The sequence below is a fragment of the Protopterus annectens genome, chromosome 7.part1 (genome assembly GCF_019279795.1).
Source record: "Protopterus annectens isolate FY-2018-M chromosome 7.part1, PAN1.0, whole genome shotgun sequence".
NCBI classification, from domain to species: domain Eukaryota; kingdom Metazoa; phylum Chordata; order Ceratodontiformes; family Protopteridae; genus Protopterus; species Protopterus annectens.
Genome location: NC_056740.1, coordinates 111,559,716 through 111,573,035, shown reverse-complemented (window position 1 = coordinate 111,573,035; position 13,320 = coordinate 111,559,716). Strand labels below are relative to the sequence as shown.

Here is a 13,320-nt window from a genome sequence, read left to right as displayed (position 1 = left end):
GATTTTATATACATGCATGCTTATATCTCAATGGCTTACTACAAAATGGCAGTCTAGCTTGCACATGCTCAGTATTTATACACTTGTGCAAGCCCTTGGATAGCTTCTTAAAGGTACATACATACACATTGATCTACACCAGGTAAAAGGCTGAGCTATATTAGTTGGTATAGTAACAGATAAAGGGCAGAGCTATACTAGTTGGCATATTAGCAGATAAAGGGCAGAGCTGTTCTAGTTGGTATAGTACCACGTATCGGGCAGACCTATACTAGTTGGTATAGTAACAAGTAAATGGCAGAGCTGTACTTGTTGGTATAGTACCAGGTAAAGGGCAGAGCTATACTAGTTAGTATAGTACAGGTAAAAGGCAGAGCTATACTAGTTGGTGTAGCACTAGGTAAAGGGCAGATCTATATAAGTTGGCATAGTAGCTGGTAAAGGACAGGCATATACTAGTTGGTAAAGTAAAAGGTAAAGGCTTGAGCTATACTAGTTAGCGTAGTACTAGGTAAGGGGCTGAGCTTTATTACTTGGTATTGTAGCAGGTAAAAGGTAGAGCTATACTAGTTGGTATAGCACCAGTAAAGGGCAGAGCTATACTAATTAGTATAGCACCAGGTAAAGGGCAGAGCTATATAAGTTGGTGTAGCACCAGATTAAGGGCAGAGTTATACTAGTTACTATAGTACCAGATAAAGAGCTGAGCTGTCATAGCTGGCATAGTACTAGTAAAGGGCAGAGCTATACTAGATATACTGCATTATAGGATCATGGGATCATAGAGGGTTACTAGGCTAATAGCCCTGAGGCCCTTACAAGCCTAGCCAAGAGTTTATAATGAAAAAAGAAACCTCAGTCAGCACCTGCCACCCCTGTCTGTGAGGGACACAGATGGAAACCCTGGGACAAATTTGTGGTTTCCCATCCACTCATCAAGGTTGCGCTTGAAGAGGATCAGTGAGGTACTCTGTTTGACGTGTATGGGAAGTCAATTCCAGAGATGGGGCAGCCTCTGGGAGACAAAGCTCTCTCTTCAGCAGATTTTGTTGATGTTGCATATTAGATTTAGGCCTTTCGAGTGGGTAATGCACAAGGAGTTAGACTTACAGATATGAAGCGTCTCAAGTAGGGCAGCGTCGGAAATTGCCTTGTAGGTGAGACACAGATCACCTCTGAGCAGTCTGTATGATACCAAATATAGTGATAGTGATTTGAACTTGTCTGCATAGGACAGATATTAGAAGCCATGGATTCTCTTTATGAGGTATTTCTGTGTCCTTTCCAGTTGGTGTAGGTATTTGGAGAGGTACATACCAAATGGAGCATTATACTCAAATATTGGCCTAATGAGGGAGGAGTAGAGAGAGGTAATAACCTCCTTTTTCTGAAAGCAATCCCTTTACTTATGAGGTGAACCAAGTAAAAGGCTTTTCTGACTACTGCCACTACATTATGGTCAAATGTGAGATTGTTGTCAACCTGAGTACCCAGGTCTCTCACTACAGGTTGTGTGCTTTGGGGGTTGCCATTGATGTGGCAATATGTAGGGGCCGTGTTTCTGCCGAATAGTATGATAATACAATTTTTGCATTTAACTTGGCCATGACTTTGGCACCAGACATTTGTTGCTGTGAGACCCTCTTGCAGTATGTTAACATCACCTGGAGCATCAATGACAGCACCTAACTTACAGTCGTCTGCAAACTTGGTCAGCCACAGGCCTTTTGTCTTTACCTGGACCTCTAAGAAGTAGATGCCAAACAGTGGGGGTCCCATGACAGATCCCTGGGGAACACCACTAGTGACAGGTCTGCTGTTGGTGGTAGAGGTACCTATCTTGACCTTCTGGGTCCGATGGGTGGGCCAGTTGGCCACCCACCTTATGAGATAGGGATTTATGCCAAACTATGTTAGTGTTTTGTTGATGCCTGAGTGGGGAATTGTGTCAAAGGCCTTGGCCGGGTCAAGGTAAGCTGTATGTCATGCGTTTCCCTCATCCGGGGCCTTTGTGACAGTCTCAAAGAGGTCAACCAGGTTCAACAGGCAAGAGTTGGCCTTGAGAAGTCCAGTTTGATGGGGTTAAGTGCTTGAAGATTGCCTATGTCATTGTTTATGAGATCCATAATAATACGCGCCATTGCTTTTCAAATCAGACTTGACAAACTAATGGGGCAATAGTTTCCAGTGTAGTAGTGGCACAACCTTTGTGCAAAGGGATGACAAAGGCAGTTCTCCACTCTGCTGGAATGAAGCCTATGATTAGGCTGTGGTTGAATATGGTGCTCAGTGGCGAAGCTAGTTTTTGCTGGAGATGGTGCAGAATATAGCCTGGGATACTATCAGATCCCATGAGAGCTGAGTTCTTTGCCTTGTATAGGACCTTTAACACTTGCTCTATGGAGATGTGAGGTGCAGGACAAGTATCGGGGGACAGGGGGATGAAGATTTAGCTGAACCTATCTCCTAGCTGGTTGGCTAAGTCAACAGAATCAGTGTAATTGATATCGTTAAGTACTAATTCGGAACAAACCTGGGCTTTGCCATGGAGGTTCCTGATGTAATTGAAGAAGGCTTTGTGGTTTCCCTTTGTTTTGGAGGCTAGTTTTAAATCATAATTGGCTTTGGAGCTTTTCACTAGTGATCTCATTTGTTTGTTGAGGCTAAGGAGGGAGTTTTTTCCAATTTGGAATTTGTTCCTTTTTACCCTTGGACAATAGTTTCTTCCTTTTGTTGTAAAGCCTGTTGATAGAGGATGTCAACCAGACAGGTTTGTGTTTCCTTGAGGAGCAGGTTTTAGTTCTGTTGGGTATGGCTGAGTCCATGCAGTTGCACAGGTGCTTGTATACTGTATTGGTGTACTGTTCAGCATAGTTGTCTGCATCCTCTGAGGGGGCATTGTTTTGAAGTTACTGATACCCTCCCTTAGTATGTTGTTCATAGGTTCATAGTTGTGCACTAGGCTAATGGCCCTGGAGCCTTTACAAGCCTAGCCCATGGGATTACCATGGCATCGTGCCACTTGACTTTAGTTCCCAGTGCTTCTGTTGAGTAGAGCCACTGGAGTGATCCCCAGGGTGAATTTTCTATTTCCCATTCACTCATCAAGATTTCTCTTGAAGAGGCCCAGTGAGGTGCTCTGTTTGACATGTATGGGAAGTCTATTCCATAGCATGGGCAGTCTCTGAGTTATGAGCCTGTCCCTCCAGCATGTTCTGTTGATTATGGTAATGAGGTAGAGGTCTCTGGAGTGTGTGGTGTGGAGGGATTGGGATTTCTTTAGCTGCAGCATTTCTAACAGAGCTGGGTTGTAAGTCAAGCAGAGATTGCCTCTAAGTAGGAGATGTGAGACAGAGAATGGTTGGACTTTTTTGAGTCTGTCCATATAGGACAAGTGTTTAAGGCCTAGGATCCTCTTTGTGAGGTGCTTTTGTGGCCTCTCCAGTTGTTGCAGGTATTTGGTGAGGTACATACCAAATTGGGCATGGTACTCAATGACTGGCCTAATGAGGGAAGAACAGGGCACACAGTTGAGGTGCCAGTTCACTCTGTAGTTCATGTAGAACACAGCCAGGGATATTGTCAGGTCCCATAGAAGTTGTATTCTTGACTTTGAACAGTGCTGTTTTAACCTGTGCAGCAGTAATACTGGGTGCCTGACAATCTACTGGTATTGTGATTGGTCCTTTGGGGGGGAGGGGTAAAGCTGGCACTGAATCTGTCGGCCAATATATTGGCAATATCTGTTGACTCTGTATAGGAGATACCATTGTGCAGTAGCTCAGAGCAAATCTGGGTATTGCCGTGGAGATTCTTTATATAACTATAGTAGGCCTTGTGGTTGTCTTTACTATCTGCTGCAATCCTATTTTTATAGCTAGCTTTAGAGCATTTGATGAGGGAGTTTTTCCAGTCTTGGCACTTCCCCTTATTCCGCATCAGTTTCCTCCTTCTGTTGTAGAGTTTGTTTATGATCGGGGACCACCAGATTGGCTTCCTTTTTTTGGAGGAGAGCATTTTGGTTCTATTGGGTATGGAGAGATCCATGCATTTGTGTACATGTTCATACAGTGCAGTGGTGTATGATTCGGCAGTCATGCAACTATTCTCCATTTGCATGGTTGCCGTGAAGTTAGCCACCTCTATTTTTAGGAGCCCAAAGTTAGCTTTGGAGAAATTTTTCATGGTGGTTACCTTTGCAGGGGGTGGGGGGGGTGGGTGGGAAGGATGTGCATTTATAAGGTGATTAGTTTGTGGTCGGATCTAACCAGGGAGGAGTTGACTATTGGTGTAGAGCAGCAGTCGCCCATGTTAGTAATGACCAGGTTATTGATGGGATAGAGACTTTGAATGAGACAGACTGATAATCTGATCTCTCCAAGGAAGAACATACTATGGGAGTAGTGCAGTGGTTGCCCATGTTGATGAGAACCAAGTCCAGAATGTTATCTCCCCTTGTGGGGGATGAGATGAGCTGGTCTAATGAATTAGAACTGATGAAGTCAAGAAAACATTGGTTGAGCACATTAGTGCAGGAATACTTCACCCTGTCTATGGAGGGTAGTTGAAGCCACCATGGCTCAGGCTGTGAGGGGATACCTTGATGGAATCAAGTAGAACCCAGTAGAAGGAGTGGGTGTCCTGAGTCATTGGGGGGGGGGTTATAGCTGGCTATAAGTTGGATGGGTGTCTTGCCAACTGTCAGTTGCAGCTGGAGTACTTCCTTTGGTTACCATGTTTCTGTAGCCATTGCCCCTGTTTGCCTTTATTTAATATGCCATAGTGGGTTAGTATGTTCCATGAATCACTATTCCACTGTGATCACATATTGTATATCAAAGGGTATAGTTTATTTCATTATCCACTTAAACCACGTCTGTCATCAATTTCTGTTGTAGGATAATTGTAGCAAGTCATTGTATGCCTACTCAAATTCTGTATGGCCTGAAAGTTTCTTGTTTTTCATTATGGAGTTTATCACACTTCACTCCACTTCATATGACACATATACTTGTAGTAAGATTGCATATCCTCCAGTGTCATACTGATTCTAGCTTGCAGTGTTGATGTCCACACATTGATAACATTTGCACCCAAGGCTGTAAGTGTTGCTGATGTTTTAGCACTAAGTGTGCAAATGAACAATGAAAGATATCTGAAAATTTAGCACCTTATGTAAGAGTTCTTCTTTCAGAAATCTGTCAAAGTGAGTAACTTGCATATTTTATTCTGATATTTGCCAGAATTTGTTATTCTAGTTTACTTCTTCAGGGACAAAATTATTTTTATACATGAGCACTGTAACCATTTTGAGTGTTTTATTATGCTACATATAGCATAATTTAATGCCAAGGTGTTGTCAATGGTACCGGCTACAGTAGACTAACAAATCTCTGAAATTATAAATTTCCACTTTCAGACAATTGAAGGATCAGAATAAGAAAGTGTCAAACATAAAGCACAATCAGCAGATAGACAAAAAGAAAAATACCCAGATACTAGAGGATAATCGCCGACGTGAAGACATCATGATGGACAACTCTCACCACATGCAGGTAAGTCTAATTAATAATACATAACTGAGTTCAGTCATGTTCTTGTTTCACATTCTGTTTTTAATCTTATTTGATTTGCATGGCTGGATCAACCAAAATTTTATGTAGATGCACTGATTATTTCCTTATTACTCTTACCTACAAAATATACATTTATTTCAACTATCTAGCAATGTGGTGTTTGACTAGACCACTGGACCATGCTAACCCCAATCTATTGTTATAGACATTAACTAGTCTAGGAATACGACTCATAAACTGACATGTTTAAACATACAAAATTCTTAAGCACTAACTAAATGTGTTTTTTCAAGACAATGTAAATTCTCTGAAATAAAATACATTTCATGTGTGTTTTGTTGGCAACACATGAATGAGCTCTCTTAACTTTTCTGGCAGTTAGTGCAGAGGATTAAGTCTGGCATTTAGTACAGAGAGGATTAAGACTGTGAGCTGTTAATGGGTTACTTCCTGTAGCAAGGTGTACAGGATTTGAGTCTTTCAACTTTCTTTAAGTCTGATAATTTTTACAGAGGGTTAAGACTTTATTCTTGTTAAAAAGCTGCTTTCTGTAGTCCAGGGATTAATTCCCTCAACCTTAATTTCCTTGTGGTGTGATATGAGATGTCATGAAGAAATTTATTGTCTTCAGTAATAATTCTAAAAAGTCACCTAACCTTGCCCCTCACTATGTTAAGTTTTATGTGTTAGGAGCGTTCATACATAAAGGTCAGGTAATTGTTTACAAAGTTCTTTTTTTCAATGTAACCTACTGTAAAACATGATTGTCCAAATGAATATCAATGCATAGATCCAAAAAACAATGCACGCTAGATGATAAATCACTAAGCAAAAAGTGAAGAGACTCTGTATTTTACTTTAGATATTCTATTAGACTCTTATGACTTAGTGTCACTAGGCCAAATAAAGAAATAGGTCATCAATATACCTTTTTGTGAAATGAAAAAAATGATGTTTAAATACCATTTGTTACTCTCATTTTGCCATAAAAAAGTTAGTGAAGGCTGGGATTGCTGTTGACCCCAATGCAACACCTTTGACTTGGTGAAACAGAATCATTCAATATAAAAAAATATTGGACAGTAGTATTTCAAAATGCAAACATAAAGTATAAATATCAGTGGCAGATAAATTAATCTTATGACTCCTGTAGTCTGTAACAAAGTCAAAGGCAGGTTAGGGTAAGTGGATATGTATGTGTATTAATGCTGAAACTTTCAGATATATTGAAAGTTTCAGCATTAGGAAGAGTAGTGTGTTTGTGAGTGTTTGTGGGTTAGGTAAGGGGTTAGGTAAAGGAATAGCTTTGCCATTGTGAGTCTGTGTGTAATGCATGGATTTTCAAGTTTATTGTTTAGCAGTGCTGTTAGTGAAAGGACTTTTCATAAGATAATACGCAGTATTAGGGTTAGGGGCAAGGCAGAGCTAGGGTTAACACTCAAGTAAGGGTAAGCTGGTGTCATGAATATGATATACAAATATCTGGTATGTGTGCATGTGTGTATGCGTGTGTGTGTGTGTGTGTGTGTGTGTGTGTGTGTGTGTGTGTGTGTGTGTGTGTGTGTGTATATATATATATATATATATATATATATATATATATATATATATATATAGACACATATCACATATTTGCTGAGTGATAACACAGAAGAACAGAATATTAAAAGTCAATAAGTATATGCAACCAGCTCTTAGGTAATAGAAAAAAATGGCCTTGGTTGAAGAGTGGGAAAGACTACACGTAAGTAAAAGTAAAAGAGAGAACAGAGATGTTGCTAGTAGTGAAAGAACTTATAGACTCTATTGTTAGAGAAAAACAGGAAAGGAGAATAATACTTTGTAATATTAAAAAGGACCAACTTAAATTATGAACAGTAACGTATCATCATGGAACTCATAAACAAAGACATTGGTAACCTCCAAACTCTGGATCCCACCCTCGGGTTTGTGAAAGGCAGATCATGCCTCCTGAACTTGATCGACTTCTTTGAGGCAGTCACCAAAGTCGTAGATGAGGGTAAGGTGGTTCACACAGCCTATCTTGACCTCGCCACGGCTTTTGACACCATCCCCCATTCTGGAATTGTAGCTAAACTCACCAAACTAGGTATAAATCCCTACGTCACAAGATGGGTTGCCAACTGGCTCACTGACAGAACCCACACTGTAAAAGTTGCAGACTCCAAATCTGACCTCAAAGCAATGACAAGTGGAATACCACAGGGTTCCGTCCTGGGACCTCTCCTGTTTGGTATCTACTTCTCTGAAGTACAGGATAACCCTGAAGGCTTCTGGCTAATGAAGTTCGCAGATGACTGCAAACTAGGAGCCATAGTCAAGTCCCCAAATGATGTGGATATCCTACAGAAGGAACTACCACATGGGCAGCAATCTACTTAATACCAAATGTGTGATTAGCGACCTTGGGACCCAGGTGGACAGTAGTCTCTCCTTTGATAGTCAAATCACCACAGTAGTCAGGAAGTCCTTCTATATGGCATACCTCATCATAAAAGGGTTCTCATCCAGGAAAAAAGAGGTCATTGTTCCTCTCTACTCGACACTCATTAGATCCATTATAGAGTACAACGCCCCTTTTGGAATGTACCTCACAAGACATCTGCAGCAGCTGGAAAGGTCACAGAAGTACCTCACAAAGAGGATTAATGGCCTCAAACAAATGCCCTACATTGACTGTCTCAAAAAAAAACAGCTTTACTCCGTAGCATATTGCCTACACTGAGGTGATCTCTGCCTAACATATAAAGCAATGTCAAAGCCAGAGCTGTTGGACATGCTACACCTAAAGAAATCCGAATCCCTCCGAGCTATACGCTGTAGGGACCTAAACCTTGTCACCACAATAAACAGGGCATGGTGGAGGGATAGATTCCTGTCCCAGAGACGTCCCATACTCTGGAACAGGCTACCCATCTATGTCAAGCAAAGTTCTTCATTAGCACTCTTCAAGAAAAATCTTGATGAGTGGATGGGAAATAGGAAATACACCCCGGGGATCGCTTCTGTGTCTCTGCTCAACAGTGGCACAGGAAAATAACTTTCTTGGGTGGTGTAAGGCAGGGAACCTTGTTGGCCAGACTTACATAGGCCCTTGGGCCGATAGCCTAGTACCTACCTATGAACCTATGAACCTGTGAACCTATGGATAATGAAAGAATGTGATGTTGGAGAAAAGATAATCATTTGTTGAATTCAGTGCATGAGAAGTCTAGAATAATACACATGCAAATGGATAGTGGTTGGAGGTTTTACACAGATGAGAAAAGGTTTGAGGCATGAATGTGCATTAAGTAGTATAATTTCTGTGTTGTTAATGAATGTAGTGGTAAAATGAACAACGAGGGGGTTGGGAGATGTTACACAGCTGGTAGTGTACGGAGAGAAGTTGCTTATAGCAATCTAATCTGCTGGTGATTCTGTTTTCACAGCTAAAAACAAAGTGTTGAAGAGTTACTGAGACAAGTGGAAACAGAATTAAAGGATACTTTAAAGTATATAGGCATAATGTTGAATAAGGAAAAGAAAATATCAAAGTAGGCAGAAAAGTCAAAGTCAAAGTAAACTTTATTGTCATTCAGAAATCACACAAGTACAAAAACTGAACGAAATTCCGGGTCTCCAGACCGAATGTGCAGACAACATATAGACTATTTTCACAGACATTTACACATATAATACCTAACTGTTACATCACAGACATGCAGGTAGACAGACTACAATTGCACATAATTTGAAACATATTTTAACACTTTTAAAACTGAACACGTACTTGCATGAGACTTTAGTATTGCACAGGTACTTGGTTAAAGATATTGCATTGATCCTTGCACAGAAAGAGACATATGAGTATTGCACTGTGAACATTACAGTACTGCACTATGGAGCTTAGAGTATTGCACTATGGCTAACTTATGAATCTGCATGTATTGCATGGAAAGAGATATTTTACTACACTGCTACTGCTACTGTCCTAGATGGCCTATAAGTTAAAATCATGGTGAATATTGCACTAAGTATTAAGTGAGACTGGTAACCAGGTTCATGCACAATTTGAGACAGTTTCTACTGATCGGTTGGACATCATGGAGTGTATTGGTTATAAGAGTTTAGCAGCCTGAAGACGTAAGGGAAGAAGCTGTTCCTGAATCTTGTATTTCTGCAACATATGCTTTGGAAGTGCATTCCAGATGATAGATGCAGGAACAGTTTGTCGTGAGTACAGTCTTTAATTATTCCTCTGGTCCTGCTGAGACATCTGGATAAGCACAAGTCATGGATAGGTGGTAAGATGGTCTTAATGATCTTCTCGGCTGTCTTCACCTATCTCTGGAGGGATTTACACTCAGAGGTAGAGCAGCTTCCATACCATACTATGAGGTTGTTCATCAGGATGCTTTCTATCTTACCTCTGTAGAAGATAGTGAGAACTGTCAATGGGAGAGTCACTCTCCTCAGCCTTCTTAAAAAGTGCAACCTCTGGTGTGCTTTCTTGACTATGGCATTTGTATTTGTCTTCATCAACATGCACTCCGAGAAACTTTGTGCGTCTCATTCTTTCAACTGTTTCCCCATTGATGGTGAGGGGATAATGTTCCTTGTGATTTTTCCTGCAGTACACAATTATCTCTTTTGTCTTGTTCACATTTAGGGCCAAGTTGTTATTTCCACACCAAGTAATCAGTTGTTCCACCTCATCTCTATAAGCTGTTTCATCATCATTACTGATGAGGCCCACCACTGTTGTGTCATCTGCAAACTTGATGATGTGATTTGTATGGTACCTGACTGTACAATCATGTGTTAATAGGTTGAACAGCAAGGAATTAGAAAAAATAAGAGAAATAAAGTTATGGACTATGTTTAAAGTTTTCCTAAAAAAAGAAAGTTTACTTGATTAATTGTCTAATTATAAGCATTTTGTATTATATGGCTACATTATATGTGCTGCCAGAATGTCTAGAGAAATAATTAATTCAATTATCATATGCTCTTACAGGGATCAGAGGTGAACTCCATAAGAAAAGGGGTAATCTATAATGATGAAATAAGGGTGGCTAAGGCTTATGAAATTCTTCATTGCATATAACATCTTAATGTCTGTATAAAATATTGAGTAGAATTGCAGTGGATAAGAAGAGTTTTAGGTGAAATAACAGTGAATAAGTATTTTAAGTTTCTGATAAAAAAACGGAAAGAGAAAGGGGAAGAAGAAAAAAAATGGAAAATTATATGGATGTAACTATTGAGTATGAAATGTGGCCATGAAAATCTGGTTTTGATTCTGCAGCATCAAAAAGGAAACAATGGTATGATTAAATAAACAAAAACAAATGCTAAGGGTTAAAATAAAGACAGTAAAGGATTATATATAGCAAAGAAATGAATTATAGATATACATATCAAGTTCAGATTTACTTTAAAGAAGAGTCTTAAATAAACTTCTATTTTTAAGCAGATATGGAATGCAGACACAAAGAAGAAAAACTGTGTGGAAAATATGACTGGATTGTGGAAGAAACTACAATATATGTACTAAAAATATATAAATATATACACAGACATACATATATAGATACATAAATATATATATATATATATGTGTGTGTGTGTGTGTGTGTGTGTATATATATATATATATATATATATATATATATATATATATATACACATATATATGTGTGTGTGTGTGTGTGTGTGTGTATGGGTCCCCTTCGAATGGTCTACATTTCACAATGTCGACATTCATATGGCTGATACCGTATGATCGACATTTGAAATGTCAACCATGGGGAACCAGTATCTCTCTACAGTGCTGAATGTAAAGATTTCCACTTCTGCACTGTAGTGGGATCTCGGAGTTGGTATATTTACCTTCCAGGGGCTGTGGGGGGCGGAGCTTTAAGGTAAGGTTTTTTTTTGTTTTTTTATGTTCTACTTGTATGGTCGACATTTCAAATGTCGATCATATGGTTTTGGCGATATGAATTTCGACATTCTGAAATGTCGACCATATCAAGTAGACCCGTGTGGTGTGTGTGTGTGTGTGTGTGTGTGTGTGTGTGTGTGTGTGTGTGTGTGTGTGTGTGTGTGTGTGTGTATATATATATATATATATATATATATATATATATATATATATATATATATACAGCCCATGTTTTAATGTATTGTGGTACTGTTATTCCTTTGCTCACTAATGTAATTATACCTACTCTCCCACTTAGTCTTCCCTTATTCTATACCTCCTATAAACTCATACCCTCACTACATACTATCCCTAGGCCACCCATACTGCATAATCCATTCTATCCCATTGTAGCCTTTCCCTAATAATTGGCTGTGTCATCATAGTAGTAATAATACCTTCTTCCTTTTACAGCTTGTGGTCTATACCTGCAATACCCCAGGCATCCCACCTGTGCTGCATAGCACCCTGGTTCCCTACCAGCAAGAACTATCTCAGACATTGTGCGGTGCATTTGGAAAACTGTCCTGCCTCCCCACAAGAATCTAAACCATCTAACGTGTGTATGTACCAAACTGCATAGTCTTTTATGCCACTTAGCCAGCAGCCCAACACCGACCCAGTCTCCTGTTGCTCCATAGACTCCATCCTTTCCCCCCTGTGCTGCCCCAAACATCTGCAAATTATCCACTTTAGTCTGCTGGTGACAGCATCCACCCACTAACTGACTTACATCTCATTCTTACTTAGCTCTGAACTTTCTGACTAATCCTCCAGCTGCCTATCCTACCTCTGTACCCTTATGAATTCCATGTCTGCATTCCACTCTTAGATTCAGTGCCCTACTCCTATCCTCTGTGGCTACTTACCTTGTGTTTCTACTCCTGCCCTCACTGATTGTTTTTCATGGCTCACTCATCTCTTGGTCTTCCTTTCTTAGCTCTTCCCTTTCCGTTCGCCCTATGGGCTCACTCCGCTCCCCTACCCTGCCCCCTATTTCCACCCACCCCCACTACCTCTAGCTTTATAGCCCATTGACCACACCCTACGTAGCTCTTGTCCCACCTCTCACCCTCCTAGCTCCTCCCCTAACAACTCATACCACACCTCACCCTCCTAGCCACTCCCCAGTCAACTCATACCACAACCCTTTTACACCTACACCATACACTCCACTCTTTTCAAGCCCTCCTCCCAACTAAAACCCTAAATTACAACTATGCTAGCAAAATCATCCTCACTTATAACCCATCTACTACTACTTCTTGTTCTATCCTATCTAACCTACCTTACCATACCCTTCAATACTATCCACTCACCCCACTTTCACACTACTAGTTCAATCCCTGAACAAAACCAACACTCTTCAACATTCATCAGCTCCCATCTTTACTTCAATAACCCCTCCCTTCTCTTCCCATTCAGACTCTTCCCCATCCACAAACACACCACCCTAACCCTAACTAGCACCAAATATACAACCCACAATCTATACACAAAAATATCCAATGGCCTTTATTTCCAACTTCACCATTTAATCAACACCCTTCTTTCCGGTGATATTCACCCCAACCCAGGTCCCTCTCCCATCAACTCCTCATATACACCATCTTACACCCCTCCATCTGTAAAAACCCTCTCCTTCTCAGCATTAAACACTCAAAGTATATGCAACAAAATCCCCAACCTTCATGCCTGGCTTCTCCATAACCATCCCGACATACTCTCTATCTCTGAAACATGGCTAAAACCCTC

General features: G+C 40.3%; 1 protein-coding gene across 1 annotated transcript in view; it reads left to right on the top strand.

Moving 5' to 3' along the window:
* The window catches only part of ERC2 (ELKS/RAB6-interacting/CAST family member 2), a 6,021,505-nt gene that overhangs the window by 3,773,884 nt on the left and 2,234,301 nt on the right, over nucleotides 1–13,320 (top strand). Inside the window, exon 13 of the mRNA XM_044078585.1 lies at nucleotides 5,420–5,555. Within this exon, the coding sequence (XP_043934520.1) occupies nucleotides 5,420–5,555 (136 nt within the window). The remainder of the gene's footprint in view (nucleotides 1–5,419; nucleotides 5,556–13,320) is intronic.